At 49.7% G+C, this 25,514-nt stretch overlaps 8 protein-coding genes across 8 annotated transcripts; 2 read left to right on the plus strand and 6 right to left on the minus strand.

Moving 5' to 3' along the window:
* Positions 1-949: 949 nt before the first annotated feature.
* Positions 950-2,981, plus strand: VTN77DRAFT_376 (uncharacterized protein; the record flags this gene model as incomplete). The annotated part of the gene is made up of 7 exons (XM_069419743.1): positions 950-1,087; positions 1,160-1,674; positions 1,736-1,975; positions 2,037-2,168; positions 2,228-2,461; positions 2,532-2,604; positions 2,694-2,981. 7 exons carry the CDS (start codon positions 950-952, stop codon positions 2,979-2,981), a joined length of 1,620 nt encoding a protein of 539 aa, XP_069280437.1.
* Positions 2,982-4,133: 1,152 nt separating this feature from the next.
* VTN77DRAFT_377 (uncharacterized protein) lies at positions 4,134-8,813 on the minus strand (the record flags this gene model as incomplete). The annotated part of the gene is made up of 1 exon (XM_069419754.1): positions 4,134-8,813. One exon carries the CDS (start codon positions 8,811-8,813, stop codon positions 4,134-4,136), a length of 4,680 nt encoding a protein of 1,559 aa, XP_069280438.1.
* A 621-nt stretch (positions 8,814-9,434) lies between these two features.
* Positions 9,435-9,968, minus strand: VTN77DRAFT_378 (uncharacterized protein; the record flags this gene model as incomplete). Its single annotated transcript, XM_069419765.1, has 1 exon — positions 9,435-9,968. One exon carries the CDS (start codon positions 9,966-9,968, stop codon positions 9,435-9,437), a length of 534 nt encoding a protein of 177 aa, XP_069280439.1.
* A 2,714-nt stretch (positions 9,969-12,682) lies between these two features.
* VTN77DRAFT_379 (uncharacterized protein) lies at positions 12,683-13,528 on the minus strand (the record flags this gene model as incomplete). The annotated part of the gene is made up of 1 exon (XM_069419776.1): positions 12,683-13,528. The coding sequence occupies one exon, from the start codon at positions 13,526-13,528 to the stop codon at positions 12,683-12,685; it is 846 nt and encodes a 281-aa protein (XP_069280440.1).
* A 2,712-nt stretch (positions 13,529-16,240) lies between these two features.
* On the minus strand, positions 16,241-17,760 carry VTN77DRAFT_380 (uncharacterized protein; the record flags this gene model as incomplete). The annotated part of the gene is made up of 5 exons (XM_069419788.1): positions 16,241-16,941; positions 17,003-17,300; positions 17,371-17,418; positions 17,476-17,619; positions 17,683-17,760. 5 exons carry the CDS (start codon positions 17,758-17,760, stop codon positions 16,241-16,243), a joined length of 1,269 nt encoding a protein of 422 aa, XP_069280441.1.
* Positions 17,761-18,919: 1,159 nt separating this feature from the next.
* VTN77DRAFT_381 (uncharacterized protein) lies at positions 18,920-19,809 on the minus strand (the record flags this gene model as incomplete). The annotated part of the gene is made up of 2 exons (XM_069419799.1): positions 18,920-19,305; positions 19,356-19,809. The coding sequence occupies 2 exons, from the start codon at positions 19,807-19,809 to the stop codon at positions 18,920-18,922; spliced, it is 840 nt and encodes a 279-aa protein (XP_069280442.1).
* Positions 19,810-22,128: 2,319 nt separating this feature from the next.
* On the plus strand, positions 22,129-23,202 carry VTN77DRAFT_382 (uncharacterized protein; the record flags this gene model as incomplete). Its single annotated transcript, XM_069419810.1, has 1 exon — positions 22,129-23,202. The coding sequence occupies one exon, from the start codon at positions 22,129-22,131 to the stop codon at positions 23,200-23,202; it is 1,074 nt and encodes a 357-aa protein (XP_069280443.1).
* A 275-nt stretch (positions 23,203-23,477) lies between these two features.
* On the minus strand, positions 23,478-24,272 carry VTN77DRAFT_383 (uncharacterized protein; the record flags this gene model as incomplete). Its single annotated transcript, XM_069419821.1, has 2 exons — positions 23,478-23,585; positions 23,640-24,272. 2 exons carry the CDS (start codon positions 24,270-24,272, stop codon positions 23,478-23,480), a joined length of 741 nt encoding a protein of 246 aa, XP_069280444.1.
* Between the last annotated feature and the right edge of the window lie 1,242 nt (positions 24,273-25,514).

Raw genomic sequence — 25,514 nt, forward strand, 5'->3', positions numbered from 1 at the left:
GTTGGCCGTCACCATGTGCCTATATGTGAACACTCTGTCGAGTTTCAGAAAGCATTAAGGATTAGTACGAACAATGGGATTAGGCAAAATCTACGGAGTACCTTGGAATAAGAACAAGCAATCTTCTTATCAATGAACGGACGAGTCAACCCGAAGGGCTGATTCTTCAGAATCGACGGCTTCTAGGCTATGGGGTTAGCTGGTCCACAACGTGGATTCGCATAATAACATGCCAAGAAAAAGGTCAGATCTACTTATCAGGCATCAATTCTAGATTTATTTTAGCTGTGCATACGGAGATTGTAGGTGGGAGGCAGTTAATATTAATACAATTGCTGGAATATTACTGTGAATTAGGATCTAGCTGTAGAGACATAGCTTTTCCATTCGACGGGATAGTCCTACGGAGAGCTGATATCAATCAATATTCAGCATTTCTCATTCTGTGCAGGCTGCCCAGTGCCTAGAGACAAATGTGTACAGGATGATGGGAGTGAACACCTGATTTTGAAGGCAGCCGGTGCTTGGCGCACTAGTCCGCTTTAGGCGACAAGTGGCGGACGCTGTCTTTGCCGCGCCGCGTGCGCAGCCGCCAGCCGCGCTTGCAACGCGAGGCTCCAGAAATTGTCCATGAGCTTGGCCTGCTAGACAGCTCCCTCCAAAACAGTGTCACCTGGTCCCTCGCACATCTTCAATTCCTCTCACCTTCATCTCGTGTCTCTTTTGCGTGTGAAAAGAACTATAATTCGGGAGCGCTCACCAGACCGGAGGTTCATTTTATTTTCCTTAAGCGCATCTCCACTATGTAAGCTGGCTTCTTCTTCACTTTGCACAACTGGATTTTCCAACTCACAATCCTTCTAGGGAGAGCTTCGAGAATATCTACCTGGATTTGTCGAAGCAGCCAGGAAAATGCAAACTGGCAGAGAGCGGTTTGGGCTGGCGACCCATGGGCGGAGGTGAAACTTTTACCCTCGACAGCACCAACATCGGTGCAGCACAGTGGAGTCGAGCGGCGAAAGGGTATGAGTTGAAGATCTTGTCGCGGACATCGGGTGTCATTCAACTGGATGGGTTTGAGCAAGAGGTGAGTTTTGATGACAGCGCCCGTCACGTGGCCCACTCCGATGGACGTTTGTCTTAACTCGGTGATGGTCAGGACTTCGACCGCTTGAGCAAGGCATTCAAGATTTGGTACGGCATCAGCATCGAGCAGCGAGATCACTCTTTGCGAGGATGGAACTGGGGCAAGGCCGAATTTACCAAAGCCGAACTCACGTTCAACGTCCAGAACCGCCCTGCCTTTTCGATCCCCTACACTGAAATCTCCAACACGAACTTGGCCGGTAAAAACGAGGTCGCGGTGGAGTTTGCTCTTCCCACTGATGGTCAGCAAACGAATGGCGTCAACGGACACCTTGAGAAAAGTACGAAAAACCGTGGCCGCAAGGCCGCTGCTGGTCCGGACGAGCTCGTGGAAATGAGATTCTACATTCCGGGAACGGCACTGAAAAAAGAAAAGGGCGAGGACGTGAAGGAGGGCGAGGAGGAAGACGGAGAAGAGCAAAATGCGGCAAGTCTATTCTACGAGACGCTCATGGAGAAGGCGGAGATCGGAGACGTTGCTGGTGATACATTTGCGACGTTCTTGGATGTCCTCCACCTTACACCAAGGTATGCAAAATTCCCTAACAGTAGGAATATGGGGTTGGGTCAACTAACGAAAACAAACTAGAGGTCGTTTCGATATCGATATGTACGAGTCATCCTTCCGACTACGCGGTAAGACGTACGACTACAAGATCCAGTACTCGTCGATAAAGAAATTCTTCCTGCTCCCCAAGAACGACGACATGCACACCCTCATCGTCCTTGGTCTCGATCCGCCACTTCGTCAGGGTCAGACCAGGTATCCATTCCTGGTCATGCAGTTGAAGCTGGATGAGGAGATCAGCATAGAACTCAACATGACTGAGTGCGTGCTCCATGACTGTATCGTTTAACGTTTCGTCCATCACCGCTAACTATGACGGCAGAGAGTTACTAAAAACCCGCTATCAGGGTAAATTGGAGCCTCGATACGAGGAGCCGATTCACCAAGTGATCGTCAAGATCTTCCGAGGACTTTCGGGCAAGAAGGTCATCATGCCGTCGAAAGACTTTGTCAGGTTAGTCGCCCTTGGAAGAATTTATTTTGCCTTGAACACAGTGCTGACATTAGCATCAGCCACCATGGCCACAGTGGAGTCAAGTGCTCGATCAAGGCGAACGAAGGCCTGCTGTTCTGCTTGGACAAGAGTTTCATGTTTGTTCCCAAGCCAGCCACGTACATTCAGATCGAGAACATCTCCGTCATCACCATGTCCCGCGTGGGAGGTGCCGTTTCCGCTAGCAGGACGTTCGATATCACGATCAGCTTGAAGGGCGGAATGGGAGAGCACCAGTTTAGCAACATTAACCGGTATGATCAGAAACTATGTCCCTGCATGTAGAATTTCCCATCGACTGACAATAATTTTTTTCTTTCATAGTGAGGAGCAACAACCTCTCGAAGAATTCTTCAAAGCCAAGAACATCAGATTCAAGAACGAGATGCTCGATGACGTGAGTTATCCCCCATCTCCCACAAAGCTTACTATCCTTCTTCCCATCCTTGTTTCTCAGAGTAGCTTACTGACCAAATCCCCCTCCAGTCCTCCGCCCTCATCGCCGCCGCCCTCGACAACGAAGACCTCTCAAGCGACGAAGACGGCGGCCGCGCCGACCGCGGCTCCGCCGACGAAGACGAGGAGTCCATCGACGAGGACTTCCAGGCCGAATCCGAGTCCGAAGTCGCGGAGGAGTACGATTCCGCGCACGAGAGCAGCGGCAGCGAGAGCGGCAGCGATGCCGAGATGGATGATGCATCTGACGTTGTGGATGACGAGGAAGAAGAGATTGAGGAAGAGAGGCCGAAGAAGAAGACTAAGGTTGGGAAGTGAGGAGACAAAAAAAAAGATTAAAAAAAAAAAGACCTCGCCGTGAGGCTAGCTAGCAGGCCAGCACTTATTGTAATTCCTCCTGACTTTGTTGCTTTTTGTGCAAGGGTTGGGAGTTTCTCTTTTTTCCTTTTTTGAGGGATTTATCCAGTGGCATGCATATTAACTGGGATTGATTGATTGATTGGGTACCTAGTTAGTTACAGCAACAAAAAAACGAAACGAAATGAAATGAAATGAAATGAAATGAAGGTTTCCGGTTGATATCAATATATCTCTTTCTTTTCACGGAACTCGGATGAATTAACTAGTGTTCAACACCAACAAAAGAAAAAGGATCTTCTCATAGAAGGTAGAGATGAATGTGAGAATGTGTTAGGGTATCCTTTGATGAAATCAAATTATCATGTAGTTAGAGTTAGTATTGTAAATATATATTTTGTACCATATATTATAAACAGGTCCAAAATAATTAAATAAGTAAAACAAATACGAGTATTAAACGGCATATTGGATTAGATAGAACCCATCTCATCCACAGACCTGCTTGAATAGGATGGATATAGGTTGGTGGCGCTGAAAAGAAGAAAAAAAGGGAGACAACATCAAACAAATATGGCCACCAGGCAAAGATACAAATTAGCCACCCAATAGGGTACAGTTAGTAAATCTTAATAATCAAAAATACCATAGTGAAGTGGAAAGAGAAGTCAAAAACAAAAAGCAGAGACAAAATACACAGTAAGGAACATATAACCAGCACAGCTGTGGATCGTTGCAACATTGGTATCTTATGTAAAGCCAGAAAAGAAAGTTCAAAATCATCAGCAGAGCTTGGCTTCTTTGAGACGGCAAACAGACTGACAAGCAAATTGCTCACAAGACCTCCATGCTTGCGTCTTTTTTTCGTCTTTCCGTGTATTGCAATTTTGTATGTACTTGTGCCGAATTGCTGCCACTCCAAAGTAGAAGATAAAAAACAAATTCAGTCCGATTCTGAGAGAGTTGCAAAAAAAAAATCGTCGAAAATGAGTAATGTCGTCATCATCGTCATGCCACACATACAGTTCATGTCATGTCTCATCATCATGGTCATAAAAACAGATCGTGAAAGCGATTATGTAAAGATTAGTAGCGTATGCAAATTCCATGCTGTTACACACTGGCCGTTCTTCTCTTCTCGTTCGGTTTCTGTGCGTATGCAATAAGCAGTCTGAATCCCGTGCCGCGCTTCTGACACTCTCGGAGGAGCTTTTTATCAGCCCAGATACTGCGGTCAAGGGCGCCATCTGATAGAACGGGGATTTCGTAACACCGGGTATACCACCAACGTCCAACGCGAGCCACCATCTTTGCAATAGACTCATCGTTCGATGCCGAAGGAGATGGATCGGAGAGAAGATCGCCCAGAGATCGTTCCGCGTCATCGGAAGACTTCCTCTGGCGTGACTGAGACTCAGTCGCCGGAGCTGAATTTGACTGGCCCGTGGAAGCCGCAGGAGTCGCATTGGAAGCCGAGCGGTTCGAGTTGGAGGAGTCGGAGGACCCAACTATCGTCCCTGACACAGGCACGCTCACCATGCAACGATTCAGATTGTCGAAGCCGCATACCCCCAGGAGTCTCTGAATATTGTCACTCGCCGGCTTGAGACTTATGTTTGGATCTGCGAGATAGATTCTCTCCTTGAGCATCCGCACCGCTTTCCTCGCTCGATTTCCCATATTCACGAGATCTAAGTCAAGAATGCTCATCTCCAAGTAGCCACCCGGCCGGAGGACGCGCTTGCATTCCGAAATGATGTTCCGTTGCCCGTATTCAGAGCAGGCTGCAGGAAAACGCAGAATACAAACTGCAAAGAATCCTTTGGGAAACGGGAACGGCGCGTCGATGCTGGTGTGGTGAATGAGATGGTGATTCTCAGGCGGCTGCCATGCGGCTGGATGCGCGGATGTTGACGACATTGGTCTCGTACTGAGGCTGTATACAATTGCGTTGGGGTAAGTCAGCGCACAGTAGTATGACCAGTCGTCGTTCCCTAGCCCATCAATGACCAAGATACGTTCTTCATCCCCTGACTTGATCCGATTATGTGCCGGGCTGAAGAGCACGCGCCCGAAGGATAGCCAGCGACTCGTCATGAGGGAAGCTGAGCGAAGGTTGGTTTGTGCTACGGCGCCTTCACGGTCTCGTTCGGCGATATCGAATAGCATGGTATTGTGACGACGAGTAGACTCGAAGTCAGGAGCGTTTGCCGGGGTAGAAGACTCAGGATCAACAGATGGATTATCGGCTTGAGTCGAAACCAAAGGATTGTCCAAATTGGCTGAGTCATGGCTGCTCTTGTTTCTTTCTCCATACCCGGCAATGAGCTCACTATATGACACCTGAGGGGATGGGGACATAGAGGAGTGCAGGGCTGAAACGATCTTTGAGCGGCGAAGTCGCGTAGAACCGTCACTGGACCTCGCAAATGTTGGAGGAGGCACAACGGCGGGAGTGTCCGGCACGTCAGGAACAGTAGCCTTGTCGCTTGACGCGTTCAACTCAGCTTGCAGAGTCTTGCTGGCCTTTGTTACCATTTCGAAGGGCTCTCCTGCATCAGGTTCGGCCTGATGTCGCGAAACACGGCTTTCTGGCAATAACACGCTGTCGAGCAGATCATCGTATTCGCTCCACACTTCATCCTCAGTAGGCCTCAAGTCAGGTCGAGGGCCCACTGCCGTCACAGCTGCCAGGACTATATCTTCAGATCCGGTCGAACTTGAGACTCTCGGCGAGAATTGCAGGAACTCGTTAGAGGCGTATGCCCCAGAAGCAAATTTCATCCCTTCATTGAGCGCAGGGGGAATAGATGCCTTGGGAGTGTCAGGTTCGGACCGGAACGGCTTGCTGGGGAGGACATCGGTTTTGATGCCAAGCGGTGGTCGCAAATAATGAACATCAGGCTGAGAATTGGCTGTGATGGTCAAGGATGGTGCCTCATCGCGACTGAATGGCCGGGAGAATGACTGAGCCACGGGCTTGTGATCTCCGTCTCTTCTTGACACTACTCGAGGTATCCGCCCCACGGAGGCCAATCTGGGTCGTGGATGGCCTGGCTGGATACTATCTTCCTTGGTGTCTTTGTGAAAGAATACCTTGGGCGACGCAGGTCGGACTTCCCTAGAACTTGAGTATTCAGCCCACAGGGCAGGCGGCGGCGGGAGTAAAACAGACGATCCATGAGGCTTCTTCAGATCTGAACCCTCGGTGGTCTTGGATGGCAGCTCCGTCTCCTCTTCCGTTGGTGGCGACTCTTCCACCCGATGCAAGATTTCCTCCAACGAATCAGAGTCCGCATCAAGAAGCGCATAATGGGCGACAGGCCGGTTATTGGAAACTGGTACGATGGTGGCTTGAAGTTGAGCCGTTGGATGAGAAGCTGACGCTGGAGAAGACACTTTCCGATCCGCAGAATTGGTTCTATGGAAGAAATTCCACATCATTCCTTTTCCTCGCTTATCGGGCTTCGTTTTGTCTACAGCTTCCGAGTTGAGCCCTTCTTTCGCACTGATTGGGGGTAATGCAGAAAAGCTGGGCTCAGCGCTGGAGTTTGACGCCGTCCGAGATTCCGGATTTTCAGCATCCTGAAACGTGCTGCTCTTTTCGACCGTATCAGATTCCAGTTTCCGTGGTGATTGAAACGAACGATCCTTGACAAGGGCCGGCTTCCCCTCTTGCGACGTTTCCACCTGGGAAGGCAGATGACTGTCCGACCTCAAAAAGCGTGGCGGCTGCCCAAAGTGCTCTGTCGATGAGACGAGAGATTCAGATGAGTATCCACTAAGGGGTGTCATTTCGTTCGAAGTCGGAGAAGCCGATGCCGAAGTAACGCTGAGATTGCTCTTGCTCACGCTCTGACCGCTCTGCGTTCGAACAAGTTCAGCCTGGTCCATTCCTCCCCCATTGATGATAACAGGCTCCAAACGCTCGAGCAGGAAATCATCGATTTCTAATTCTGGGCGACCTTTCACGTTGCCTTTGCTGCCTCCACTCCTGGTTGTGCTCGTGGATCGTGCTCTGGTCCCACCATTGCTCCCGATGCTTGTCCTACGGCCACGATGTGCGTACTTGCCATACCCTTCGTGACCGGTCCCTGCCGCTGGTCCCCTGCGAGTCGGTTTGTCCGGTTGACTGGAGTTCCCTCCGGCCAAATCGACCTTGGACTTCTTGCTGAAAAGACCGAATCGTTTTGCCGAGCTCATCCCCACTGCATCTTTCGAGGTCTTTGGAGATTTCGTCAAAGTGCGTGCGGGCCGCTTGGGAAGTTGCGGTGGTAATTCAGAACGAGAGGCAATACGAGAGGAAGCACTCGATTGAAGCGATTCGACAGATGCACCAGCTGATGAAACAGGCAACAGACGTGGGCGTTCTCCAGGAAGAAGTTTCTCCGCTGACTCGCGCCGTGTATGGCCAGTCGTCCTCAAAGTCGTCAAATTGCTTTGGATAATTGGTGACGGTTTCAATTCCAAATTATCGGTCCCTTGACGACTTGGTCGCCGGGGTGCCACGGGACTCTTGCTTGTCGGCGATTGACCAGTTGTCACCTCATGTGGAAGCGCAGACCCTACAACACGTCTTTCGGCATCCTCAACGGCGTGGATTTCGTGAGCCTTCTGGCGTTCGTCGTCATCATTATCTTGTTGTTTTGGTGACTTGGATTCCACGGACAACTTTCGTGGCGGAGGACTTTTGGAAGGCTCTGGATGGCTGCTGGTTCCACTGACGTGGTCGAGTTTCCCTTGCTCAATCGTGGAGTCTGGAATTCCAGAGGACGTTTGAGACCCGAGAATTCTGTGATCCTGTCTCTCCGCTTGCGGACTGTTTGTCGAGGCTCGTGAAATGATCGGTTGCCGGACCTGGGTGGGACTTGGTTGTCTCAACCGGTAACCTATTTTGGCAGGTTGAACGATACCGGGGGAATACGAGGAGAGAGAAGTCGGTGTCGAACCTCTGCTGCTCCACATCCCAGGCGACTCGGAATACCGCGTCGAAGGGCTACCTGCAGAGGCGAAGTTGGGTGTCGGTGGGGGAGGAAGATTGTGCGTATTGATGACAGTCGAAAGGCCTGCGAGTTCCTTCAGAATCTGGCGGGTCGAAGATTCTTCGATTGCTTTGGGGGTCTTCGTTCTCGGAAGCTTCGAGGCCATGGCTGACGGGGGATCTGCTGGCCGTGATTGAGATGGACCCTGAGCAGAGCCAGACACATGACCAACACTTTGCTCTGAATGACCGGATGTCGCGATGGAACTGGCTGAGGTGGCTGCTGGCTTGGTGTCTTCGACCATGCGGGAGCCTGAGGTCGCTACCTTGAAATCACCATTCTGGTTCCTAAAGGGGGGCTTCCTGCGGAGGACATTTCGCGGTCGATCTCCTGAAAGCCCTAATCTGTCGGCCTTCGGAGTGACTGGGGTGACAGGAGGAGCTGATGAGAGGACGGCACGACTGGTAGTGGCGGAACTCGCAGAGGGGCGTTGGAGTGGCAGATGCGATGAGGAATTACCGGCCGGTCGTGGTAGTCCCGAGGGACGAGCATCGTTGTTCGATAATGACCTAGACGACTTTGCATAGGGGCGAATCACTGGTTGCTCGTCTTCACAGGCTCCGCTAGATGGCCCTCTCGTGCGCTGGGTCGAAGCATTGGCTGGTCTCGGAATCTGTGATCTGGAAGGTGCGACAATGGGGCTATCAAAAATTGCCGATTCTGGCGACGTCGAAGATTGGACATCCTGAGATGGGATCTTCAGTTCGACAAGCCTCGGTCTCCGAATCTGATCCAATCTGTGTGACGACATGATGTGACCCTGGCTCCGAACTCCGGCACAAGGCCAGAAGACCACTTATCCAGCAATGATCGTAACAACGGCAGGCGCAATGTCATCACGTCAAATGAAGGACATATGTGTATAGAATCGACGCACAATCACTGTGATGTGCAGGTCCAATGGTGAGCCCCAGACTCAGTTCTTCAATTCGCCACAACAGGTGAATTACCTCTCTCCGTATCAAAATTATTTCTGACTTTCCCAAGCCCAGAGCCGACAAGATAATATTCTTTGGGGCGTCATGAAGTAAAAGAGAGTTGTACGTGGGGGTATACAAATATTTCTGTGTCTTGAATACTAGAGAACGACGTCAAAATTAACGACAGAAGTATATATGACGCAAAGCTTGGCTGCTGATCAAATTCGAAGTATAGAGAGTGCTGATGACAACAAAGTATGAGCCAAAGGGACATCGGCCACGATATGCATGGACTTCGCCACAGTACGGAGCGGCGTGGCTAGGCTGCAGGTGAGGCGGGCCCGACGGCACAGGCAAAGGGCAAAGATGACCACGTCACTAGAACGGTCAGCTTGATAGAAAAAAAAAAGAAAGAAAGAAATCATGCCGGTGGGAAGAAAAGAAGAAAATACTCAGCAGACAAAAGTTTGCAGCTGACGCATAGAAGTCGTGTGCCCGGCTTCATCCAAGGAATATATCAGCACCACTGGGGGGCCCTGACTGGCTCGACAGGCATGACGGGGTCTCGTAGCTTTTTCACGATCGACAGTGCTCCCTATCGAGCCGATTTGATGACTGGGCGTGTCTACTCTCATTGCCGTAGTTAGCGAGTACTCCCTCTTGACGAGTAACCATGTCAAACTCGGTGTCCGTCGTGGGCCGCAAAGGACGGGCGGGTATGAGGCGCCGCGCAGTGGGTAACAAGGCCTGGCAGAGCCTGCTGTGGAAGGTAACGACGGCGTTTGACGGTTGGATGGGATCGCCCGATGGGATCGGATAGCAGGCCCCCACCAAAGCGACCTAGACAGCCGGTTCTTCGTTGGAGGGGAGGAGGCTTGTAGTCGTTGGATTCCTCTGTGGGCTGTCGACACCAAGCGCGGAGTCGGGGCAAGCTGACAGGATGTGATGGGAGGCGATAGTGGCGTGCAAAACCCTGGAAGCCCCATGCCCCAGTGGGGTGGAGTCAAGTCGAAAAGCTTGCACCCTCATGGGAGAAATTCCCAACTAGGGACCAGTGGTCGAGCCGGAGCATGCGATACTTTCTCTGAACACAGGACGTTGGAGGTTCGTTCTGGATGGCAGATTAGGTGGTGGTCACTGGACCAGTCCCAAGGCTGCTTCCTTCCCTCTTTGGCTTGTTCGGAGTAACCCAACTGCAGATCATGAGGGATCACGAGACGGCGGCTACTTCGTTTATGAAGTCACATGGCGACTTGATATTATTGATTTACAGACTACAGACAGAAGTGGGCAGCCCGCGAGACAGGAAGAATCGTAGACTAATATGGAAGGGTGCCAGTGTTGGTGGCCCCATTGCTACTAGGAATTGATGTTAATGCGCGTACACTACATATAGTACACGCAATCAAACCCATCACTCTGCACCATGCCTCGAAAAGATACTACAAGGCAATATAGCAACGAATGCTACAGCTCACGTCCTGTAGAACCTTTCTACTTTGGATATCAGGTTCCATCCTTGTTCAATCGATTCGCGTATCCTTCCTGATCTGGGAACGTATCGATAAGTACCCGTGAGGACCCAGCGGATATCCCGCCTACGGAGTTCATTGAGTGGTTGAGGGGGCCTGAAGCTGCTCGTTTCTCCGGGGCCTCGAGCCGAGCCTACTTCAAGAACCATGGTGCAAGTTGATCATCTATTTAGGAACCAGGAGCCCCTCATCTTTCCGCGAAGAGCTACCATTTTTCAACAACCCGTTCTGACACAACGATTCACTTGTCACGAGCCAGTCAGATCTATAAGGTAGCATTCAGCCGTCTGATTCGATCTCTGACGTGCATTAGGGATGGCAGGGGGTAGCTGAGCCTCGCGTGGAAAACCATCAATGGCTGGATGTGCTTGCATGACGGCCCACAGGCGGAGACTCTCGATATCTGACATATAATTGTGGTGACTCAGGTGAGCCTATGAGGAACTCCATGTCACCTTGGTAGGACGAGAATCCAGAACTGGGAAGACCTTGATCCGCCGCTAAGTGGATACCAGATGGGATGGGATGGGTCTGTCAACGAGGCAAAGTAAGGATGAAAGGCGTTGATTGATCGGAACGTGTACGCCACCCAGGGCATTTAGTGAGGTCCTTTTTTGTCACATCGACCGCGTGGATTTAGTACGGCTTCTCTATCCAGGAAACGCTATAACAGGGCTTTTCATCGATTGGATTTGCTCAAAATTGTGATTCTCTTGACGCAGCGGACCCAGCGGCAGGACCTCGGGGGTCGAACTGTCGATATAGACTGGAACAGGAAAAATGAACACTGTGGAGATTGCAGAGTCTGAGCAGGGTGATCGGATAATTGACATGCCCTGTAGGCTGCAAGTGTAACCTATTTGCGTTTCACCACCCCACTATTCCAAGACAGAATCAGTAGTTGGGGTTGTTATTCGATCTCATTTGTCTAGTAGTAGGCCATCTAGAATCTAGATAAGAGCCGGTTCAGCAATTGTCAAGAAGTGCACGCTTTGTCAGCCATCAAAAAGAACAATCAGCATGAGTATTCTCTATCGACATGAGTTGTACGCTGCCGTTTGGCCTTGACTCCGTCGTATGGAGTAGGCAGCTCTTCGCAGATCACCGGTGGACGGACTCGAGCTCAGCTGGCGGGGGATCTAGATCAACTGCAACTAACCTCGCCCTGCAGGCGTCTCCTGCACGCAGAGATATTTTCGGGTGGCATGAACGGCGACCGTTGGCTCGGTGGGCAAGCCGTGTCTACGGTGCAGTGACGGCTACTGGATCGCTGCAGGTACCGTCGCTGTAAGTTGCATTGATCCATCGACTGGCCAGCTGCTCCGAGACTCAGTGAGGCTGGGCGGGGTTAAGTACTCGCCGAGTGGCGCAGATCGTGACTACTGCAAGCACGATTATGCACTTATGCACCTTTCAGCTGGCATGGTACCAAGACAGACTTTGACAATGACACCGCATAACCGAGGAGAAAGAGAAAGAAAGAATTATTTTTTTTCCCACTTTTTACCACCTGTCGATCACGGAGAATTTTCAGCAGGTTGCTTCTGCTGATCCACCGTGTCGGGTCCAAGCTCCAAGTCCAACAGTGCGGGTCGCCGTCTGAGTCAACACTGTATTCGATAATACCCTTGTTATGGATGAAGCCTAGATGTTATCAAGCTGAAGGCCAAGGAACAGTGTTGTGAGGTGGTGGTCCTGGAACGTAAATTCTGTTAGGTGACTGTGCTCTGGTCTTCATCTAATTAGATTAATGCCCGTCTTACTCCAGACTGATATTACTGTAGTATATCGTCTTGATCAGACTAGAGACCAAGCGAATCCGCACTCTACTGTGGTTCTGGCCACCCAAGCAGCATTAGATACCCTCAGCTAATATTCTGCCAAAGTGAATGGTTCAACATGTTCAGCGCACCTTCCGGCAGGTCACTGAGTCTGCCAGGCGAGTTCCTTCCCAAAGCTGTGTAAACCTTCCAGAGTTACCAATTTGAGTTCCTATGTAAATTGACTCAACCCTCTACAGCAAAGATGCCAAGTAAACTTCTCATCCATTGAGAAATCAAGTTCAAATGGTACACGGATACACACGATTTCCACAAAACATTCCCACCCGAAACGCCCTGAAAGAGATGAAATAAAACGAAAGGTTGGTAAGAAAAGGAGCGAAAGGTTCAAGGCGAAGGGACCGTGGCGAATCGCTTCTTCCTAGCCTCGAGAGCAAGAGCATCCTTCTCGTTCCACACCGGCTTTGCGTTTCCACCACTGCCTCCATTTCGATCCCGGTTGTTCGGGCGTCCATTACGGTTCCGCCCAAAGTTGCGTCGCTTGCCGCCTCTCCCACCCTGATCATCACCTCGACCGCGCTTGCGAGGCCGTTCATCGGGTAACGCCTGGTCCAAGCCCTTTACACCCACAGCGGAACTGACATCTGTGCCAAAGCGTTTGGCTCGCTGGAGCGCCTTTTCGGCTTCCTCCAGGGCCTTCTTAGAGTCTTCAACGATCCCAAACTTCTCCGCCCGCGCTTTGCGCTTCTTCAGCTCCTCCTCCAATTCAGTCGTGGGAAGGCCAATGCTGTAATTAGTCGCCGGCTTCTCTGGAGCTTTCTCTTCTTCTTTAGCCGCCGCGGCAGTTGCCGCCTCAGCAGCCGCTTTCGGAGCGTCCCCCTTGGACTCCACCTTCAAATCGTCGGTCGCGGCAGGGTCAATTGCGGGCTCCTGGTTTGGAACGGCTACCGGGTTGGGAACTTCTCCCTTACCGCCGGCTTCGATGGCGGCCGCACCGGCTTCCGTTGATGGCTTGACAGGTTCCTCAGCGGCAGGCGCATCATCATCCCAGTCAATGACATCGTCGGCAGCATCTGTCTTTGCGGCATTTGCGGCTGGGGCTTTTGCCTTGGCCTCGTCGTCTTTTTGGAGGCGTGCAACAAGCTCGGCTTTTCTGCCTGTGTGAGCGAGGTTGCGAGATTTGAGGATCTCGACCAGTTCGGGAATCGTCTTCTTGTTGTAGTCGGTGGCCATTTCGTCAACAGAAAGTGCTTAAGGCTTTTGTTGATTATGTTAATCGCGTGAGAAGGGTGATGATAGAGCACGAAAGTCGAGCCCCCGATCCGTTGTTTGCGCAAAAAGGGTGATGTCGGAAAACTGTGGACCAGGTAAGGTAGGGAAAATTGGAAAATCACAAAGAGAAGACGCGCATGGCGTGTGAAAGAAATAGAGCGTTCAAAAAAGGTTATACAGAAAGAATGTGGTGGTCAAGAACGCCACCTTTGAAAGAAACCGGACGTGGTCGACAAGACAGATAGGCGTGTTGACGCTCCGGAGCGCGACGAGGTGAGGCTACCAGATGGACTGAAGTTTGGGTCCCATCTGGGGTTGGTGTTACATCACGTGAGCCGCATCAGGAATCCGCCAATGGAAGTCTTCAATTCTGCCGGGAGAGCGGTGTACAACAATTACCTCTTTGGAAGGCGGTGAATTAAAACCGCTAGCCAGAATAGGTAACAACACGTGACCCAGAAGCCTCGCAATGGCTCTGGGAGGCTTTCGAAGGTTTTCCGACCTCGCCGCTCACAGCTTTGTGCATGCAGATTTCGGCGAGAAGGTACATGATCAGAAGTACCTTTTTTGCTCATGTGACTGTCAGTCCACCTGTTCACCTGTTCACATGTAAGTGAGTGTGAGCAGGTCATGTGACCTCCTGCTGAACTGGTCCATACCAAGGTCCAAGCCACATCCACAGATGAGATGACTTGTGGGTCCACTGCTTGATCCAATAATTGTGGCTGATTGCAGGACAAGCCACTGTACCAGATATTGGCACAGCCGTAAAAAATGTATACAGAGTATGTAAGAAGAGCATTGCTCCTTTTCTTTTTTTCTTGTTTTTTCCCTCTTTTTTCTTTTTTTTTTCCCAATCACTTACTGCTGAACACGTGTCTGATGTGGCGAGTGCATTTGACTCGAGTTCGAAGAAACCGAACCAAGCTTTGGCGAGGCTGTTGGTTATGCATGCATGCACTGCGCCACAGCTGCTGTTGTTTCGTTGCTGTTGATTATTTCCTCCTGCGCCACAGCGCATAGAGATGATGAATCCTCTCCGTCAGGCAACCTTGGAAATTGGAACTGTACCTAGGTAGGTACTAATCGTTTAACTGCTTATGGCAGTTCATGCGACTTCTATCTATACTTGACTGATTTCCTCAAACGACTGCTTACCTCGTACTAGATCTACACTGTAAGCCAGGATCACGTCTTCAAGATTTTCTCAGAATTAGACTGCACGTGCAGCCTTGGAATCAGGTGCATTGCAGTATATACTGTACATAGATATGAGGGTATTGATTGATTGATGACTTGACACCCACAGAGAATATCTGTTTCCTCTCAACATCTCTGCTCTTCCTTATATCTATTCTGAATACATCTACCCGTACATAACTAGGTAGAAATGCCCGATTTCAAGTTTCAACGGCCAGAAACTCGACAACACGCTTGTTGCAACCATTGCTCATCATCTTCTTGATGAAACTGGCGTTCCCAATCTCCGGTTCTCTGGGGTAACTAACTATCTGCTTACTGTTTTTGGAGTTCCTAGTGGACCATTGTTGAGGTTAGATCCTAAAAATTCTCTTGAGACTCAAGAGTAATGAATGATAATTTTTTGACAAGGGTGTCACGTTTGTCGTGCCTGATAACCTCTTGTCAACGGCATATGGAGCACTGCTCAGAGCTGGCTTTCCGTCTTGCGGAGGAGGAGGAAACTCAAATTGCGCAATGTCTGATTCACTCCTGAGATGTCCTCGTCCAGCGGCACATGTACACCTGGATGATGACGACCTTAAGGTGCCACTTTATTGGAAGTCAGAGACGCTCTGGACATTTCTCTGTTTCGAGCTGGGAGTTCCAGATACCAAGAACGACCCCCATATCATGCTTGCATCGGACTCGCGGCTTCTTTCAGCAGAGGTTGGCCGTGGACAGGGTCGCTTCCCCTCTTCGTCTTTTTACTATCCGGTTCGGATTCCAACTGCTTTGCGTTCTACTGAGTCTCTTATCCTCCTGCTCTGTGGAGATTGGGATAGTCGCTATGAGACGCGCTGGATGGCACTACTGACATACATGCTGGAGTATGTTGAGGGTACGGATATTCTCAGGGTAGATGGGTTGGAGCCCTGCTACAGGCCCTTTGTTCAAGCACTTAAAACTGGAGTTCCACAAATGGATGGCCAAGCCCAGTGGGTAAATTACTAGAACAAGGAGAAATGACGCCTTAGAAACAGCTATATTGAACCTATCTAAAGAACACTTGGAGATTAGCAAGGAATCAAGAGCTAGAGGTAGGCTCTAGGCCTATATATATCCAGTAGGGTAGGCTCACCTAGGCACTCAGGCCATGGGAGCTGACCCGGTGAGCTGACAGCAAAGCCGGCGGCGCCAACGATCTGTAAAATTATAGTTTCTGCTTTGGTAAAGTTATCACTGCTAAAGAGGGACCGACAATCGACAGCAGTAGATGACAATATGAAACTGACAAAAAAAAGTAATAGAATAACGAATGGTAAGATTGAAGAAAATATGGTTTTGAAATTTGGAAGAAAGAATCCACAGTAGATGGCAATGAGCGTAGGAGATTCACAGCGTCACTTGGAAAAAGAGCAGCGTCCGAAGAAAAGAAAATAGCTCTCAGATAAGTAACCCCAAACCTGCAACCCAATGGCCATAGCTTTCGTATCAAACAGGTGTCGTGTCGATGCCATGCATATCTCGAAACCAGCAATGAGCATCCGTACAAGAATTCTTCATGCACCGATGTCCGCATATGCAGGACTCATCCCGACATGCTAGACCGACAGGGCAAGGCGACATTCTCGCAATGTATCGCAAGGCTTGCAATTTTGGTCCAGTCAGATGCGTGCCGTGTTTGTATTCGCACCTGGAATAGGTACATTCGCCGCGGATATGATACATATTACAGAATTTTTCCTTTTTGAGAGCAATGACGTCAGAGTATGAGAACTGTAAGGGCAAGTCTACCCGCTGACCCTTTGCGTTGAGGGCCACGTTCGACTTCAACCTGATACCATTCGGACTCGGTCCAGCCATGGATCCAGAGGCTGTAGACGACCAGGACGATGGCGGTGGTACACTCTTGGCTGCGGCAGCATAGTTCTGTGCCGGCGTGCGAGGAGGGGTCGTGGCGAATGATACTCGGCGACGGGGAAGGTCCGTCGTACGAAAAACATCTGGAAAAGACGTAGTACTAAATGTTGACGCCAAAGCTGCGAGTTCCTGTGCGAAAGGGCGTCCTTCCAGCAACGTAATATCCTTGGACCCCGTATGGGGTCCCAGCAGTCGAGCATAACCGTTGTCCGCGGAACCGCCAAAGATGATGTGATAGCAATGGACGTCAAGGATGTCCTGGTTGAACACGGCTAGAAATAGATCAGCTCACATTCAGGAGGAATACAGCAAGAGAACCTTGGAACGATTGACCTCGCAACTTCTCATCAGAGCACTCCTTCCCACTCCCGGCATCAACGAAATCACACAACCCATCCTCCATGTTGAAACCTTGAATGAAGGCGTCCAATTCCATCACATCGGCGAGTATACTGGCATCACGGTACGCTTTTGCTAGACCCTTTACGTTGGCATATATGCGGACCTTTACTTGGATGTTTGCGGGAGCGTCTGGCTTCAATTTTCTCACTGAGTCCACTGCAGCTCTCTTGAGCAACCGGGCAGCTTCGTGGCCACCGCCTTGGCCTTTTTTGACGAGATCGTGGTTGAACTGTAGGCACAAAACGAGTTAGAACCCAGTCAGCTAGTGAAATGAAACAGCAGGAGGAGGTGCAGCTTACATTCATACAATCACCGTCAATCAACACAGAAACAAATGACATTTTGGCCTGCGCGGTTGTTTTTCAGCAAATTGTCTCAACAGCCACCGATTCCGGTTGACGTACTCTCTCGCGCTGCTGCTCCAGTAGTTTTTTTTCATTTTCTTGAGCCTCCTGCTGATAAACCCTCGAGAGAACCCTCTCGCACTGAACTTCATTCCTCTCGTTTTCGAGAGCAGCTTCTGTGCCTTTGAGTTTGCCGATGAGATCCTAGTCGTGATTAGAAGCGACGGCATTGTGCTTTATTTCAGAAGGAAGTGACGCTTTCCTCACCTGGATAAAACTATCCTTGTCGTCCTCGACACTCTTCAGCCTTTCGAAGCGCTCCTCAATCATCTCCATGTCGCCCATGTTTACGACTAGAACGTCAAAGGATTTCAGAAATTACCAAGTTAAAGGTAATAAAACTAAATTCTCACGCCTTGAAGCGACAAAAGACACACGACTATTTAACAGGTTGTTTGGCTAGATGCCCCTGCCAGTTGACTCCTCATCCGAGCTAATGCTGTACACCCGATTCGGAAAGCGCCTCGTCGGGTCTGCAACCTCTCAGCAGTCAGCCTTGCATTAATAACAGCCAGTCGCACAACTCGTCCTCCCGCCTCGCATCCAGGCAGAAGCTCTCTCCTCTTTTGTACTTGGCCAGGAATTCCCTTATGCAGATGCACCATTCTAACTGGGAAAAGCGCATCCAGTAGAGCTGCCTACAACAACGCACTTGCTTACTCCAAACACCAGGGGTCACTCCATTCAATAGCGAATGATTGCTTCTCGCGAATGCAGATAGAATCTTCTAGCTTTATACAGACAGAACCTGTCCTGTAAGCCTGTTAGGATGCCTGTGCCTCCAGTTGAGCAAATTGTCGCTTGCTTGTTCTAGCCCTTTTAACCGCAAGGCTGCCATGGTTTTAAGCAAGAAATGGGTAGCCTGTCCGGAATAAAATTTGCCCTGAACAGTGGATGCAGGATAGGATTCATTTAATAATAGTTAAAGAACTGCACTAGATGGATACTGTATGGATGTCCTGATGGCCCATTTAAGAACGCATACGAGTATTCCCTCGAATGCGATGCTGTATATGATGTTGAAAATCTCAAAGGGGAAAGGTCAAGCGTTTGTTTTCATTTCTAGAGAAACGGTCATTCCTAGAAACCTTGGAGACGAAGAGTAGCATACTGGGATGATTTAGACAGTAATGGAATCAAAAGAGCAACAGAAAAGATCTGAACGTCACCATCCGAGGGGCCCTATAGGCATTCACCAGTCTCGTAATGGTATTATTCAAAATCATTCTCATTATTGCTGCACTCGTCAAGTGGATCCAAGTACTGATAAGATCTTTGAACTGTGAAGCAGGCCTGGGATGGGTGAGACGAAATCGGCCAAAGCAGTGTCCCTCGTTAATTTTGCGAGCAGGACGACTCCCTTCAGTCTTTGCATGCGAGTAAATTCCTGCATTGTAGGCAATCATCCTTCTCTTCGAGCATCTTCACCACCTTCTGCCTAACCTCAGTCAAAATCTTCAAGCGATAGTCCCTTCATACTGTCCTCCAGGCTATCAATGATTGGGCGAATAACGGGCTCAAGACTGCAGTGATGGCTCTGACAATGTGAACTATAATAATTTCTGTTATTGCAGCACCAGATTGGCGATCGGATTTTGCGAACACTATTGGCGGTCGCGGCAAAACTGAAGCCCAGAAAAGGGGCTGCTGGCCGTGGGGAGAGGAGATGGAGACGCGACATTTCCTTGGTAAGAGCACCGAGAAGTATCGACTGACATTCAAAGGAGCATGGATTTTGGAGATTTCGGCCTTCGCAGAAGTCGTCAAGAAGACCGTGAAGGAATGTCACAATTCGATCGATGGATTCCTGCCTCCGCCTGTCGATTCTATCTGTATAACTGGTTAAACTAGATTATCACGCGATCCATGAGAATACATACCGACGATTTTTCCTGAAATTGGCAGTCCCAGGGTCTGGATTGGTCCTTGGCTTTGCCTCAGAGCAATGGTCGTAGACTCTTGAAACAGTTCTGGTTGGAGGAAAACCCGAGAAATGCATATCCATAGGATGACGTCTCTCGAATAAGTTTTTGGGAGGTCCCCTTTTAGCTGGTTGATCCACATTTCGGAGAATACCTCGACCACCTCGAAGCATTGGTAGTAGTCGACGAGAACCGCGACCTTGGCAAGCATCTCTAGGCTGACAGTGCGAGGTACTTTGCGTGTATGGCCATGAATAATGTTCATTAAGATCAACATGGCATCAGGCCAGTCCTCCACGGGGATCGACACACGCCCATCAGAAAGAAGGGTATGCTTCTCTCTCCAATTACCTTGGAGCATCTTCTTGAAGTGGAGACAAGATAAGGTTAAGTGGCTCGAAGAGACTCGCATTCGTACGTGCCGTCGATCAGTTTCTGACGACGACGACACCAGGGTGTTGTCCGGGAACACAGGGGATTCAGAGCGTGGTGGGATTGCTGTCTCAGACAGGCGTTCTGAAGGGCTAGCAATCTGTATCCATGGACTTGATTGTCCTGGCGCTATTGACTGGTCTGTGTGGTTGGGAAAATCAGGTTCGACAGGCACAAGGTCGCCAGTCGATTCTCGCCATCGGCTCAGTTTGCGTTTCATTTTCTTCTCTTTCTTCTTTCCAAAGCCGGGCTCTTCTGGGGGTGGAGGACAGGATTCTGCTCCCTCAGGAATCTGCGGCAGCGACGACGGATAATCCTGGCTTTCTTCCTAGACTGCAAAGGCTGTGTCTGGAGTCTGCACAACAAGTATGACATCTCCGTCTGGATGCAACTCATGAAATGCTTCCATTGCGATTGTGGACAACTGAGGCAGCTGAAATGTGGGAATCGTGACAAGACAGAGTTTCGAAATCTCAGAGCCAAAGCGACGAAACGAGCATCCCGGTAGGTGGAAAGGCTTGGATTTGGGGTGAGAGAAGCAGACTCATATAGGCGAGCAAAGGCACGCAGCCAGAAACCTTACTGAAAAAAGAGTCAAAAAATACAAAGGAGTTTTCACAAATGCTATCCGATAAAGCAACGCAATTACCTACCTAGGCAACATGCAGGCCAGATAGTCGTGGTGCTCTGCGATTGGGGGAATGCATAGTACGTCCAATAAAGGTCACCGTCACCATGTACTGCGCCTACCCGTACGTAGTCATCCGTCTAGGTACTTATCCTAGTCTCCTGCATGCTTTAAACATCTCTGGTGACGCTATGACTGTCTTTGAACTTCTCCAGGGCAGGAAAGACCTTAAGAAAATAGCTCTCCAATTCCTTCATTTAAAAAGAGTATGACGGCTCTTCTCGACCTTGTTATTGAGATCTGACGGCAAGTTCCATTAACGGAGACTTCCAGATGTTGATGGAGATTACCAGACGTTGATACAAGGGAACTTCCGTGGGAAGGTAGTTGTCAGAATATGCCGTACGGATGGAGGGTTCTCTATAATATAAGAACTCCTCTTTGTAGATGATCTTTCTTTTCTTTCCTTCTCCAGTTTTGGCTTCTGAAGTTAGGTAACCGATTGGGATTTCTCCTCTCTTGTGCCTGTGTCTAGTTACTTTCATTGCAAATAATACTGCGTAATTGCGCCTATCGGTCCTCCTCTCTCTGACAATGGATGTTGATAAGCCCATTGACGGCTTGTGATCGTAATCACCTCATCCTGGCTTCTATTCTAGCTATTTCTGACATACCAAAAAGTTGGTACCTAGGTAGTTCCTACGTATCTTAAAACGGCAAATTTGCCTCTTTTTCAATCTAGGCAGAGAGCTTCCCTTACAGCACCATTACATCAACGACATGGCAGCCTACCTGATTTAATCGTCCTATAAAGAACTTAGGACCTCATTTTTCCCCCTTTTCTCTTTGCACCTTATTTCCTCTATTACTACAGCACTCATATCGCCGCTATCTTCGACGGTTGGGCTCGTCTAAGCGTGCTCCTGGATCTTCCGAGTTCGGAGGAAGACGGGGGAGAGGGACTCTTTTGGGTATTCCACCTCTTCGTTTCTGTGATATATGCCCTTGCCATTCCGTCGGCGAGGTCGTCGGTGATCTATGAAGGATTTGCGACTGTAACGCTCTGCGTGGCTGCGATGCTCGTTCCGTGGATTTGTCAACTGAAGCGAAGACTGCGCGCGGCAGAGGAACGACGCTATGTAAGTCTGTCTAATCGAGAACAACAGAAGACGAGCTTATTATTTTCCAAGGATGTGAATTGACCTTGGGCCCCTGACTGACTGGCACTAGAAATGAGTCAAATGCACACTCCTGGGGGGAAAGAAGAAAGGAATTTCGTGGATTTCTGGAAGCTTGTATACCTACCATTCAAATGTCTTATCTAGCTGAACTCGATCTTTCACTATTCGTCGTCATTCACAAGTTCATTTCCTAATATAGTAGTCAGGGAGCGGGGATGTTCCGATCGCCCACTGTGGGGACGGACCACCTCCGGAGCGGGGCCCCAAACTAAATAATTAAATAATTTCGTAGACAAAGAGTATAGTCAATTCAATACCACAACATCAGTTGGATGAGTCAGTCTGAGATAAACACAATCATCTCAGATACTTACTTGAGCAGGGATCTCTGTCCATGAGATATATGTCCTCCAGTGACCTGGCGTACTTGAATTACTCTTAAACCAAGACAGACAATCAGCCTCTCTGTCGGGCTCTATACACGCAAGAAATGGAAACGCAAAAAGAAAAATTGTATGTCAGTGCAAACGACGCGAGAACATTCGTGCAAGCCGTGCTGCGTGGCAATGGCGTCCAGTCGGACCACGCGGCCATCGTCGCCGACTGTCTAGTGCAGGCCGACCTGAGGGGCGTCGATACCCACGGAATCAACCGGATTCCAAGCTACATGGAGAGAATCCGCCAGGGGGTCCTCGATGTGAAGGCTTCGCCCACGCTGGCCCAAGTGACGCCTGTGGTTGCGCAGGTGGATGGGAAGAACGGCTTCGGGTTCGTCGCGGCGCATATGGGGATGGCGCGCGCCATCGAGATGGCCAAGGAATACGGCATTGGGATGGTGTCTGTCAAACACTCGAACCATTTTGGCATGTCTGCCTGGGTCGTTCAGCAGGCTCTCGATGCTGGCATGATGAGTCTGGTGTTCACCAATTCCTCGCCCGCGCTGCCCGTCTGGGGCGGGCGGTCGAAATTGATGGGCGTCTCTCCCATTGCCTGCGGCGCGCCTGCTGGGAAGGAGAAGCCATTTATCCTCGATATGGCACCTTCTGTTGCAGCCAGGGGCAAGATCTACAAGGCTGCTCGCCGTGGCGAGAAGATCCCCCTCGACTGGGCTCTGGACGCAGAAGGCAAGCAAACAGACGACCCCAACAAGGCGCTAGAAGGCGTCATGCTCCCGATGGGCGGGCCCAAGGGATCCGCCTTGGCCATCATGATGGACGTCTTCTCAGGCGTGTTTTCTGGTTCTGCATTCGCAGGACATGTCACCAACCCTTACGACCCATCCAAGCCGGCGGACGTGGGCCATTTCCTGATCGCGCTGAAACCGGACTTATTTATGAGTCTGGACGAGTTCAAAGAGCGAATGGACTATCTCTACCGCCGCGTCGTCAATTCCGATAAGATGGCCGGGGTCGATCGAATCTACTACCCGGGCGAAATTGAGCAATTGACCCAGGAGGAGAGGCTCAAGACTGGTATCCCCTATGTGGAGGCGGAGATAGAGGCCTTGAACAAGGAAGCGGAACGCGTTGGCGTTGACAAGATTGTCATTTCGCACAGGGGTTAGACATCATGTGTAGACTGCTCATGTTCTCTTTGGAAAAGTTTGGAGGGATTAAATTTACGAATTTTAATCAATTGTGGCATCATGATTTGAATTTGATATTCATAAGGAAACTGCCCGCAAGAATGTCTTGGGCTCCGGTGCGTCTCTATATAACACTGTACCACAACATAATAATATTGCCAAGGACAGAGAATATAAAATCAATGAATACTAATGCTAACTGGGTCGAAAGTAAAGCAGGGGCCAAAACACATCCCAATCCACCAACAATTCTCTCATCCATAGAACCAGTATTCAGCAGCGTAATCGACCTGAATAGTCTGCGGTTGACCTTTACAGGTACTTGGAGGATCTCCGCCGGCAGTCACAACGCGATATACTTCCTATTGCAGATGGAGTTAGTAAGTGGATGCTCAGACATTGCATGATCTACCTACTTTAATCCCACACCCGTCCTTGTATCCAAGCTTCAACCAAGCGACGGAGCCGTCAATGGAAATATTCGCTGGAGCCGGCACACTCTCCTCGCTTTTGGCTGCGATCCACTCTGGGTGTCCAAAGGGTCGAAAGTCGAAGAACGGGGTTGTGGAATCGCGGAAGTAATGTTCCCCAATGACCAAGCTGCCGTTTCTGGACGCGGAGAGTTGGCCCAGTGTCAACGCTGCAAGAACGGCTGCGTCATGGGTGACATGCATCAGAGCAGGTGGAAGATCTCTCAGAAGGGCTGGGTAACCGGCCGCAAGGCAAGATGCGTCGAATAGGGTGGCCACAGCGCCATTTGACGTCGGGACGGTGGTCGGATTGTCACTCTGACATGTGTAGTTTTGCGTGCCACGACCGAGGGCAACATATTTGAGCGACAGGCCTGGACTAGGGACAGAAAGCTTGAGAGAGGACTCATCGAGCGGAGGAGAGGAACGATTCAGAGCGCATTGAGAAATTACAAAGTCGTCTGCTTGACGAATGCTTGAAACCAGTGTCAATGTGTTACTAAGAACACTCGCATCAACTGGAGCTGCATTGGCCAGCACAATGGGAAAGATGATGGCCAAGATCAATTTGGAAAACATTTTCGCTGCAATGGAACACAGGATCAATGGTAGCCTGAAAAGAACTTTTAGGTGGTATGGTAGATCTCAACAGGAATGCAAAGCATGTTTATATCGTCAATGGGACAGAGAGAGATAGAACTGTGCTCTTCTGCGTCTCTGAGGGTCCATCTTAATCACCTTGCAAGGCGTACTTGGAAACAAGCCTCATATCCGAGTCAGTTATGTTGTTTTCTGAATGCTGTGGTGCTAATACGCAGGTAGGCATTGGATAGAAGTGAAATAAGGATCCATCACTAGATTATTGAAGTGTGTTGTTGGGGGCTGAAGCGTATCACCAACGCAGCAAAGTTACCGCATATGGTTACTTTCGGCAAGCTAAAGGAGACCACGAATGGATTCCAGGGTCTAGAAGGTCTAAAGTTCCCAGAGATCTGACTCGCAGCGATCGGGAATCGAATAGTTTGCACCACCTGCAGTTGATAAAATCTCCGTAGCCAAACTATAAGAAGTAAATGAATTTTTAACCACTCAATATAAGGGAATTGGGAGACCTTGTGGCCTAACAAGAGGCGCAATACTGACTGTTGGATAGAAAGGTCGAAATGAGGTCTCACCACTGTTGGTCTGCCTCGCTACCAGGTAAGAAGGCATGGCTTGGCGCCAAGTCAGCCAAAAATAACAAGTTCAATGTGAGTAGAGGCCCTTCATTGGACCTTCTGGGACTGATGAACTAAATATACAACTGAAGGACCCGCATGCGCGCTTATCAAGCGGCTTAGACGCATAGAACGTTCTCTGGTCGAAGCATTGGCAACACAGATATCCAGCAGGTTCCCTAAACTGCAATTAAAAAATAGATTTCAGAGAGAATATAGTTGATGTGTTGAGCTTTTCTGAAAGCGACAAAAAGATTCTGATTCGAAGGCACTCGCACAGCCTCCCAACAGTGAGGCAGAATAACCTAGAATTAGCAAATGAGGAGTTAGTAAAACTAGTCCTTTCTCCTTGAAAGGAAGTCGAACAGTTTCTGTTCGTCTTTTATTCCCTGCCAAATATCCAGCTGAGTCTTGCAGATGTAGATGAGTTGAAGTCGCCTATCCGTCGATCCTGATTGGTTGAGTAAAAAACATGATTAGTAATTTATCACGTGACGTGGCAGTGACAAAGCCTGCTTATGTCATGTGAAACTCCAATTTGCCGCCTCCGCAAACGACCGGCTGTCTTTTCGCGCTTCCAACTGCGAGTCGTCCACCACCTCAT

The sequence above is a fragment of the Rasamsonia byssochlamydoides genome (genome assembly GCF_041956645.1).
Source record: "Rasamsonia byssochlamydoides strain NRRL 3658 unplaced genomic scaffold VTN77scaffold_10, whole genome shotgun sequence".
NCBI classification, from domain to species: domain Eukaryota; kingdom Fungi; phylum Ascomycota; class Eurotiomycetes; order Eurotiales; family Trichocomaceae; genus Rasamsonia; species Rasamsonia byssochlamydoides.